This window comes from Uloborus diversus, chromosome 3 (genome assembly GCF_026930045.1).
Source record: "Uloborus diversus isolate 005 chromosome 3, Udiv.v.3.1, whole genome shotgun sequence".
Lineage (NCBI taxonomy): Eukaryota > Metazoa > Arthropoda > Arachnida > Araneae > Uloboridae > Uloborus > Uloborus diversus.
Genome location: NC_072733.1, coordinates 176,910,645 through 176,923,024, shown reverse-complemented (window position 1 = coordinate 176,923,024; position 12,380 = coordinate 176,910,645). Strand labels below are relative to the sequence as shown.

Below are 12,380 nucleotides of genomic sequence, written 5' to 3'. Positions count from 1 at the left end.
GATAGATACAGAGATAGAGATTTAGTGGACAAAAAATGTTTTTTTTTCAAATTAATACTTATATAAATAAAAAAATATTGTTAATTACTGTCAGAGATAGATATGCATAGATCGTATAGATAGATAAACAAATATAGAGGTCGATACAGTAAATGGACAGCAAAGAAAGAGACATGCCCGTCATTTAAGGAACTTCAACGAGGTGTCAGTGCCCCCCCCCCCTCATACACACACACCATGACTTCGAAAAAACAATACTTTCACATAAAAGTAGAAGTGCTTTTTGTTATTTTTCGACAAAATTTGCATGAAAAGTACGCCGTTTGTGTCTCCCCTCCCCCTACTTTAATAATATTCCAAACGACGGAACTGGAGATAGATCTAGAAAATATTTTATTCAAAGTACTAATGATATAGATAGATATAGATTTATTGATACCGTCACGAAGTTTATTTAAGCAGCCGCCGAAGGCGGCAACATTGGCGTAAAAAGGCGAATGATAATATCGATAATATAGAGAAAAACATTGATTAATACCGTCGCTAAATTGTCCAAGCAGCCACCGAAGGCGCCAACCCTGGCGCAAAAAGGCGAATGACGTAAAAAGGCGGACCAGCTGGTCGCCGCAGGCGGCTAGTAATAAAATAAGATGTTTGTGTGTGTGTGTGTGGCGCGCATCCCGAGAAAACGGTAAGGCCTAGAAAGATGAAATTTGGTATACAGGTGCAGCTTTTGCTGAAGATGTGCACCTCGGGCTTCGATTTTTCATATTTTAATTAGAAAAAAAGTTATTTAATGTTTTATGTGTTTTTTTGCACTTTTTACCTCACAGACCCCGAACCAATCGCACCACACAAATATTTTTTGCACTATAAGGTAGGAGATTTAATTTTAAATATGATGAATGAAAAAAATTTGAAGATAGAGCAATTTTTGTATTTTTTATGAATTTTTCAAAAAACCTTTAATTTGCATTTTTCCTGGGTTTTTTTTTAAATATCATCCTGCGAGAAGTATCAAAGCCCCATTTCTAAAATTTAAGTTGGTGATAGTAAAACCATTTCGTCCTCTTCAGAAGAAAAAAGTTCTTAAAAATACGCAATAGTTTTTTTTTAAAACAATTTTTTAACACATTATGTCTTTCCACGCATCGGTCGAAAAAAGCGTTCTTCAATCTTTTGTGCCTTTGACGTCACTACTTGGATTTCGATTCGGTATTTACGATGGAATCTTAATCGCAAACAATGTTTATCTTTTGTTTTTACTATGAAGCTTATTTCTACATTTTATGACGTGATGACCGCGTGTTTTCCGTAATGACCGAGTGTTTTCCGGCAGAGCTTGCTTTTTTTCTTTCCTTTTTTTGTTTTATTTAGGGATTGCATTTATTTCTTTTTCCATTCCCCCACCTGCAAGCTGCAACGTTTTGCTGCATCTATATTACGTTACATTTCATAGTTATGCACATTTAATTCAATACTAAAAGAGATTTTTTTTCTTTGTCAAACGCTACTTTTTGCACACTATGGGGAATTTTGAAGATAATTGTTTTTTCTTGCTTTACTTAAATAAAAAAAGGTGTTTTTTTTGAGTGATCTTTGTTTTTATCAGGAAATGGGCGGGGAGGTTAAAATAAATAGAGATGGATAAGAAAATTTAGAGAGAGATCGTAAAGGTAGATAGCCGCCGAAGGCGGCTATCTACCTTTGCCGCCTTGTATCTACCTTTGCAGATATTTGCTGAAATGTGAATGGCACAACAAAAGATAGAGATATATTGATTAATACTGCTGCCAAATTTATTTAAACAGCCGCCGAAGTCGGCAAACTTGAAGTAAAAATTTAAATGACAAGTTAGCCAAACAGCCGCCGTAGGTGGCTGCTTGCATAGATAGGCGAATGGCGTAAGAAAGCGGACCGGCTGGTCGCCGCAGGCGGCTAGTGTCTTATAATTTCATGATAAATAATATTCATAAGTAATAATACTTAGTTGAAAATACAAAGTTGTGTCAAAAAATGTAAGAAAAATGCGTTTGTCAATTTATCTAGAACCTGCATATCCGAAGCTGTGCATGTTTAAAGATAACTATTTTTAACAACTAAGCCTAAGGTGAACACACCAGTAGTGGCCAGTGCCTCAGTAGTGGCCACTTCAAGGTTTAAAGCGCACTACTAGTGGCCAAAGTGAAGTATATTTTTAAACTGTGGATCTACAATATTAATTACCTCTCTTGAAACTCGATGAGTGTATTATAGCTCAACTCTTCCTTAATGGTCCCATTTTCTAAAAATGCCAGAATTTTGATTTGTTCAATTTTTATCAATTTTTTCCCAAACCTCAAATTTGATCCAGAAGTGGCCACTTCAAAATCTGAAAATTTTCAGTAGTGGCCACCTGACATTCTCCCATCCGAAGAAATTACCTGATTTACTTTAAATTCAAACAACCGATGAGTAAAATTGATTCAATATGATAGTAACATTAAGTACCAATTTATTAAGCGCATTATTATTGTTAATTTCTTTCTTTAAGGTGCATAAGTAACCTTGAAGTGGCCACTACTGAAGCACTGGCCACTACTGGTGTGTTTACCTTAAACAAATTTAAAAATAGCTGTCAAACTCATGTGCACATCATTCAACTGTAATAAAATAACCTATATTGTGAAACCAAGTAAGAAAACGTATACAATTAAAATATCTTATATGACTAAAATATCATTTTATCCAATCACAATTGCAGAATATAACAAGATGTTTGTAGCAAGATTGTTTTTTATTTTAAGATACCTTTAAACTGTTGCACATATGTGCTTCTTATTTTCACTTTTTTAATGACGCTTTAAGTAAAGCAATGATTTCACTTGATTTTTTTTTTTTTTTTGAATTTAGTTGAAAAAGAAAACTATCTGATGCATTAAACAAGTATGTGTAAAATCATAAAGTAGTGTCATAGGTAAAAAAAAATATTCTTTAGAAACTAGTTTTGAGAGTGTCATTCGTGGATTACTGATGACAGAAAAAGAGAGCGAAGCAGTGATGTATAGTAAGAAAAAAGCATCAAAGAGCCGGAATATGTAGCGGATATTTCAGTCATAAAGGGTCATTCCATAGTGACTAACGTAACATTCGCAGCTGATTTTCAAACTCTTTTTACTTACACCGGGAGTAAAAATAAATGTGTTTTGGTTTAATATGCAGATCTAAAATTTACAAGGTGACTATTTTTTATTTCTACCAAGAATTTGAAGCAAAATAAACGCTAGCAGGTGTTTTTTCACCAAAAAAGGCATCGTGACTAACGTAACATTTTTGCAACCCTGAGAAACTATGCTTATGTTACGAATTTTTTCTGAAACTTACGCAGACATTTAAAGTTGGAGGATATATTTGTAAGAGGTAAACAATCTATTTTTAAAATCGTACTACAGCTTTGTTACAGACGAATCTTTTTTGGCTCTAAATGGTACTTTTCCGAAAAACTGTGTGTGACTAACGTAACGTGACTAACGTAACCATCGAGTAACAAGCAATGAATGCATATAAAAAACTTTTTATAATTAATTTCGTGCTCTTATATTACTTTTACACTTTTTATGAACCTTCTTTGTGTTGTATTATGGTTTTTCTTTACTTTTTTTCTATATTAGTGTAAGAAATTGAATGGAAGGATTCAGTTCAATTAACTCAATTTGAATGTGCGAAAAAAAAAATAATAAAAAAAACTGCTTTTACAAACTGAATAACATCATTCTTGGGGTCTAATTAAATCTTAAATATCTCTCTTTTAAAAAGTTAACTTTTTGCAATGAATGTAATGAATGTTGTTTCAATGAATTCCAGTATTCTGCTGATATACTAGTTATCGTTATAAGAAACTCCGTAGTACTTTTCAATGGCATATTATTTTTTAAGGTTTACTGATTCATCGAACGAATAGTGTTGTGCATCCTTTTGAATTAAAATGTAATATTGAAAACAAATATTCAAACGTTTTATCAGAATGCATTTTAATTCCAGATATCACCGCAAATGTTTGAATTTCTAAGTGATCATTCTTGCATTTCTTGAAATATATGACAGCAGCGCTTATTGTCACTGTATCATGTAACATCTTCAAATGTTTTCCAACGAGCAGCCGTTACTTCATTTTAATAATAGGTGGAGATGTATTTTCTAAAAAATAGAGACGTTCTTCTTTGTTAAGACTGTATTTCTATTATCTTAATTCTTAAGCTTGGATTCTTGTGTTGAATGCACATTCAGCAGAGTACTAATTTTGCTTTACTCACTTTTTTTCTTTTTTAATAATTCTTTAAATTGGAAGCATCTTCATAAAGACCTTTAAAAAAGTATTTTTCTAAGTAAACAGAAGGTCTACAATGTAATATTACTGGTATTTTTCACCCTTTATTTTTTTAATCAATGTAGAGCGCCTACATATTCAAAATTGTTCATGAAAATTTACATTAAATTAAATAAATTTTAAATATTAGCAGTCATTTTTAAAATGTTACGTTAGTCACATGCAAACCGTTACGTTAGTCACAGCTCAAATGTTACGTTATTCACACTAATTATTTTACATCTACTGATACTAAAATGAATATTTTGCACTTTTTAAGTAGATATGGCACAGATGTAAGAAAATAAAAAGTACTGTTTGGTTCAATCATCTGGTTTAGTTTTTAAGCAGAAAACAGTACATTTTCGTGACTAACGTAACGTAAATATTTTCAATGAAATAACCAAACTAATAAAAAGACTTATCTTATAATGCATGCAAAAAGAACAGTCAATTTTATTGGGCCAACATCTATTCATTTAGAATAAACATAGTTCTTTTAAAAATTTGCAAAAAATTTTACATTACACAAGAAAACGTAGACGCATGTTTTTTGCACATGCTAAGCCTTTTCTACAACCTCGCACGTTTTGAGCCAGAAGAAAAACACCGAATGAAATTTTTGCAAACTGTTATTGGATTTATGTACTAGAAAGTATGCTTAATGAAATGATAGGTCACAATTAAGGCTTTGTGGAAAAAAATTTCTGAGGTTGAGGTTGACATTTCTATGGAATAACCCTAAAGAAGTATTTTCAAAAATGTCATATAAAAAAGCATGATCTGAAATCATCTGTTTTTCTTTTTTTACTTATAAATTCACTTTGTAAGATTAACTAAAAGAAATCGCAACGGCACTTGTTTTAGTGCATGACTGAAAAACGTCTTTTTCCACTTAAATAAAAAGCTTGCTAATAAACACTGGTATCACTATTAGATTAACGGAAGTCCATTATAAAAAATCATTGCACTTTGTTTGGTTTCAAGTAAAGTAAATATTTTCAACATGTTCATGAAGTTAATCATGCCGATTTTTTATATTTTTCAGCTCAAATGGTTTCGTGTGCTTGACGTTTCATCAAAGAGAAAAACACATTATTGAAATACAGACAGGTAAGTTTCATTGAATAAATACAAGCTTAGCAAAGTGGCCCTAATTACATCGCACTGATGCAGAAATCAATACACTTTCGTGCCAAGTCACTGCATCCAGTTCCCTACTTCATTCAAAAATTTGCCTAATGCACGCCCTTTTAGTAAATATCGTTAAATCATTTTGCGAAATGCCTGGATCTCCGTGCAATTAATAGCAAAGTGTTTACGTGGCTCTTTTCAATATTCAATTCTCCCTTCGATGGGTTCTCCGATGCATCAAACTCAGAAAGTTCACTTGGATAAAGAGGAAAGTGCGTAATAAAATTCGATTTGTCTGTGAATTGGCTTCTTTTCATTTTCCAGCTTTTGTTTTGAATATAATGGAAAACAGAAAAGAAATGGTTTTCTAAATGGCAAAGAAAAATGTGTTCTAACCGTGTCATTAAATGGAAAGTTTATTATGAAGAGCAAGCATGTTTATTTTATGCATTATTCTCAAATACTTATTAGTTTCCAATTCAATTGAATAAAATATTTTGCTTAAAATGGTTATTAAGTTCCACTGCCGACAGGTGGCGTTTCCCATCCGAAGGCTTTTTTTTTTCTTTTGGATCGAGACCTAGGTTCGGAAATGGAGCGATAAAACGCTAGTGGGCATAGCACACGACGCCGGTTTTAGTAATGTACGCTGTCGGGTACGTTCTTTTGCCGGGCTGTAGCGATAGTGCCAATACTAGTCCTACATTGCATTACAGTACAACCATACACATTCAAACATTTATTTTTCAGAACACTAAAAAGGTTAGAACTTTGTAAAGAACATAAAAAGGTAAAAAACCGATACAAGGCGCTCACATCTCCATCGCTTAAGTTAAAAGTTAGGATCTCGACTTTGTCCCTTTCACCTTGACTTCCCATGGAGAGACCACTCGCTTTACTTGATTTCGCGATCCACGGGTTTACTCATTTGCACGGCACTTTGGGCCGCCACAGTATCCCCCCCCCCAGTACCAACGGTACGAAAATAATCACAAACCTTGAAACGGACTCGAACCCGTCTTCCCGAACGTGTTGTTTAGTCTCCATCAGTGCTCCGTGGCCTTTCTTCCGGTTCTATTGGTCGTCCTCTTGATCTGCATCTTTCTCTATGTCTAGAAGGGTGGCTATTTGAGTATCTAAGATTTATAACAGTAGAAATTTCGTTATTTCGTTTACTTGTTTTTTTTAGTTCTGTAATTTGTTGTTGTAAACAAGAATTATCAGTACCTATTAAAGAATTATTTTAAACATTTTGTGTCGCCACATATGTAGTGTTAAGTAATATATACTAGATTTATATTCCGCGTAAAAAACTCACTTTAAAAAGTTAAGCTAATTTCGATAAACTTTCACTCAAATCATAATTCTCTTTATAATGAAGGAAGTAAAACTCATTTTAATATGTATCTATACTCAAAACCAGTTTTTGTGCGATTATTTTGTGTGACTTTTGTGTTTATTTTATTTTTCTTTTTTTTGCGCTATATGAAAATGTCAATAAATTTAAGACATAATTGACGAAGTTATCAATAAAACGAGGAGTGACGAAAGAGATTTTGAACCAGTTTAGATTAAAAAGTTCACTTGTAGTCAGACTACGAACGATAATGCTTATAGGTTTCAAATAGTTTTGTGTGTGTCAAGTAAGAACATACGCACCTAATTTTGTTTCATGCGTGCATGTGTATTTGAAAATTATGTTATAAACTTTGGAGAGATTCATAGTAGCTGCCGTTAATTAAGAAGAACTTACTAATTATATCGTAAGATTTTGAGTTACTTTCTACGTGCGACGTATTTGATGCGATCTCTATTAGTCGCATAAAAATATTTTTGTTGCGAAAATTATTTTTATCACTACTTGTGAAGCTTTGGGTGTTTTTTATGCGGTCCCTATTAACCGGAAGAAAACAGGATTAAGTGCACTCTGAATTTCGTAGCATTCAAGTCTTGACTCAAAATCTGCATCGCAGCTTCCTCAATTTATATTTGCCCCATATCATTTAACATTTTTCTTTACCTGATTAAGTGTCATTCTTGTTGAATGACGTAATATAGTACACTGTAAAAAAAATCCGGAAACGTTTCTGAGTATATCGTGCAGCTGCGGTTCATGAAATTTTCGAAAACGTTTCTGAGTATTTCGGAATTATCTTTCTGTAATGTCTAGAAACGTGTCTGAGTATTCCGGAATCCTCTTTCAATGTTTCTGAGTATTTTGGAATACTCTTTCTGTAACTTTCAGAAACGTTTCTGAGTTTTTCGGAATCCTCTTTCCGTAATTTCCAGAAATGTTTCTGAGTATTCTGTGCAGCTGTGGTTCATGAAAGTTTCGAAAACGTTTCCGAGTATTTCGGAATTCTCCAAACAATTTTCAAAAACGTTTCCGAGAATTTCGGAATCTTTTTTCCGTGATTTTTTCTAAAATATGATTCTTTACTATAGTATTGCATACCATATCAGTTTCAATTCTTTCATATATAAGACCAATGAAACAAGCAATTTTAGAATCATTCGTGGATTTTTTTTTCTGAATTTCTAATGACAAATAGCATGATTAACAGCATAACATATGCAAATTTATAAATTTTTGATAATTTCTGAAATAATATAGTAGTTTCATTCCTAATCACAAAATTGTCAGGGGAGGGGAGGGGGGTGCTTTCTCAAAAGTGGGATTGTTTGTTAAATAATCTTAAACTTCAGTTTTTCTCTCAATATTTTCAAGACAAAATTATCAACATATTGTATTTTTAATGCAGAACTTAAAAACATATCTTGTATCAAACTTGATAGCTTTTTTTTCGAATAAAATTTGACAGAACTTACCTACCCTTCGCGTTCCGGAATTCGTTCACCTCAAGTCAATTTCTCTGACGTACAAAGTGTACCGAAAAGTGCCAACAGAGAAATTGGTGAGGTAAACTAATGTCAAGGATTTTTTTATTGTCAACCACATTTAACAAAATGAATAAGCACATGAATTAATAGCATAACTATGTTGCTTACTAATAGATAACTGGTTCATTTTCTAATGGTATAAATATTTTTTAAATGAATGAATAAATTATAATAAAAAAAATATATAATACTGGCACATTTTTTGTGAAGCATATTACAATACTAGAAAACATTTGCATTACCATATTTTTAATGAATTAAACAATTGATTTTTTTTCTTTTTGAACCAAAATGTATGTACATCCAAGTATTTCGAAATAACTTTTCTGTGATTGCTTCTCAAATATAAATCTTTTTTCTTTTGCGTAATTAATCAGTTTCTGTTGGTTACAACAAATAGTGCACCGCGCACATAGGTATATATGTAGGATAACTTTAAAGTAATTAGATAAACCCCAAAACAATTACGATTGGAGCCTCATCAAATGCAAATCAACAAAAATATAAATGTATATAACAACATGTTTTAAAATATTCATTAATACTTACAAGTGAAAATGAGCGGAAGAAAATCTAAGTACCTCCATTACAACTGAATAAGTAATCCAAAGGGTTTCGTTTCATTAAGTATAAACGTGTTGAAACTATTCACGCTTGAACACACAATTTATATCTAATTATAGTAGCACTGGAAATTGTAAAGAAGCAAATGGTTATTAACTAACTTAATAGCTGCGTACATCGTCTAAAAAATCAAGGGCAGTCCAAAATGCAAAGGCGTAAAATTACTTTCGACACATTTTGCTACTCTCTAGACATGAAATAACAAGCATTCCAATGCTAAACAGTTGCTGACTGCAGCAACCATAGATAAAAAAAAAATATTTCCCGACTCATTGGCGCTCGTGTTGGAAGGATGAAATACGTTTCGAAGCGTTGCGTCATCACTTCCGCTTCTAGATTTCTTGAAATAACAAAATGCTTTCTGAATAATGAGGAGTTCGCTATTGGATGAAGGATTCCTACTATTTCGGAAACGTTTCCGATATATCCAGAAACGTTTCCGAAATTTGTTACAGTGTAGAGGCTTTTTACTTCCTTTTACAAAAAAGGAAGTATTGTATTCGCGAAAACATTTTCACTCAAAAATTGACCTTGATTTCCATTTCACTCACCCCCGAATGAATATTGTTTTTTTTTCGACTCGATCACGCGTGGATAAGTGCCTAAGAACGTATAGACACGCAAAATATCCATAATGACGATTCCCGAGTTAATTACAACGAATTTTCTCGTGACGTCTATATGTGCGTATGTATGTGCGTATGTATGTCGCATAACTCAAGAACGGTGAGTCCTAGAGGGTTGAGATTTGGTACGTAGACTCTCAATGGGGTCTAGTTGGGCACCTCCTCTTTTAGCTGCATTCGGGTGTTCCTAAAGGGATATTTTGCCCTTTTTTGGGAGGAAATCATTGTTAATTTCGATGTAAACTCAAGTTGTGTTATTATTTGGCGGTCACTTGGCGATATATCGCCAGTCTTTTGGTCGCCAAGTTTTGTTGCGAACTTGGCGACAAATTTGGAGGGTTTTTTTTTTAAAAATCTGTTAAAATTTGGCCACTGTTGGCGATATTTAGAGTGTAAACTATTGAATCACATTAAAATTGCCAGTAATGGGGAAATGACATTAAATTGGAGTAAAAGGAAGTCATGTGATGCACACATCAGCTCGTTTAGAAACAAAACATGAATTCAGTCGTTAATGATGCCTTAAGAATGAAACGTCGCATTTATACAGGCAAAGACTGAATTTTTTAAGTTAAACAAAGTTCTGGTAAAGCCAAAATAACTCTTCAAAACCTTGTTTAAGTGCACTTTTTATACGTTTTACTGCAATGTGAACCATTACTTAAATTGCTGAGGTTTTATACTTGGGTGTATTCGAAATTCCTCAACAAAAAAGGACCCATATATACAACCTGTACGACCTAGGAACATGTGGTCGCAAACAACAGCACTCGAAGCCGGAAATTGGCAGATGTGTAGCTGGTTACAAGTTTAATGCAAAAGAATGATTTTACACATTTTTTTTAAAAGGCTAAAAACAATTGTTAAAATTTGCTTCGACAAACTTTCGGCGATTTCTGCATTGTTGTTGCCGCACGGGTATTATAATTACATATCTCAAATTTAAACAACCGCTTTAAACCTGTCTACTCTAAAAATCGGATAAACTTTCTGAAATTGTTATTCAAAACGTGTTTCAGCCTGGGATAACGAAAATTTACTAAAGTGGCACTTTTTTGTGATCATTCCCGACGCCAAAAACATTTGCATTCCCACAGACGTGTGACGAGCTTGGATTTTGACAGCTGCTCTTCATTTTTTCCCTCTTGTTCTACTTTCGATAGGGTCTGGTGGGGTAAAGTGGTCATAAAATCAAGGTTTTTTAACTTAAGTGGATAACAAATAAAAGAAGTTCCTTAAACATTTAAACTTTTTTTGTTGTTATTTTACATTACGTTAATGAAGAACACAATACATTGAATTTTAGAAAGAAAAATATTTACTTAAGTACTTTTATACCACTTTCTTTTCCCACTTGCATTTCCCTATGTATTTATGACCACTTTACCCCATGTGGTGGGGGAAAGTGGTCATAGCATGGGGTAAAGTGGTCATACTTAAAAAAAGATGCAAAACCAGTATGAATAACCATATTATTTGTATATTCTGGTTATTTATAATGATTACACTTATAAACACGAGTATATGTATGTATACACGAGTATATACGTGCATACATGAGTATACAAGTATACACATGAGTATATGCATTTATGCAGTAGGATGCGAGTTATGTACATGTCTAGTAGAGTATATACGTGTATACTCGAGCATATACGTGCGTACACGAGTCTTCACGAATATATATGTGTCATGTAGAAATGTGTTTGGTAGAGTATAAACGAGTATTTACGCGTATTGACGTATATATACCTGTACAGACGAACATCATGTGCATGAATGTATATCTCTCGAGAATATACGTATGTACACGAATATATACGAGTATACACGTACATATAAGTGTGAATACGTACATATACGGGTATACACGAGTATGCATGAATATACGTTTATATGTCGAATGCGTATATGTACTTGTATACACCACTATGGATGTATATAAGTACATATAGTTGTATATACGTAAATAAGGTATATACACTAGTATATGCGCGTCATCAAATGCTTGTATGTAGGTGTCAACTAGTGTATGTATTCACGATTATATATTTATGGATATAGCAGATGCTTTTATGCGCGTGTATACTCGAGTATATAGGTATGTGTCCAAGTATTTACGTGTTACGCATTTCAGGGGGCTCCACCCCCTGCTCGTTCTGCTCGACAACCCCGTTCCCCACCGGCGGCGGGTGACAATTGATGCCTTTAATGTTTTTGATGATTTAATAACCGGCCCCTTATCTCCGGTTACTTAAGTATAAGGGGGGTGAGACAGGGCGAAATGGTTTCCCCTGAATCTCCTACATCCAACAGAACCAGTATTGACCTGGTTGATGTTGCCAGTCCGGAGGAGATTGGGTTACAGCCACAGACACAAGCGCTCAGAAATTAATGCTATAGAGTAGGCAGCTCTGCTCCTGCTCGCTTCGCTCGCCAACCCCGTTCGTCTCCTGCGGTGACTCGAAACCGACTGCGTTTGAAAATTATTAATTTCTTCAAGTTTCTTCACCCGGATATCCGACCCCATAAGGTTTAGAGGGGTGAAACAGTGGAATGGCTTAATCTGGACGTCCTGCATCCAACGGTACTAGCATTGACATGGAAGACATAACCAGTGCGGAGAAAATAGATTTAGAGACGCACAGACAGACAGAAGCGCAAAGAAAATAATTGTAAAGATAAGCGAGTATATACGTGCATAGACGAATATATACCTATATAGAAATATTCTTGTAGACACCCATGTA

General features: G+C 33.7%; 1 protein-coding gene across 1 annotated transcript in view; it reads left to right on the top strand.

Moving 5' to 3' along the window:
* The window catches only part of LOC129219063 (uncharacterized), a 145,891-nt gene that overhangs the window by 91,037 nt on the left and 42,474 nt on the right, over window positions 1–12,380 (top strand). The window contains exon 8 of the mRNA XM_054853382.1: window positions 5,394–5,458. Within this exon, the coding sequence (XP_054709357.1) occupies window positions 5,394–5,458 (65 nt within the window). The remainder of the gene's footprint in view (window positions 1–5,393; window positions 5,459–12,380) is intronic.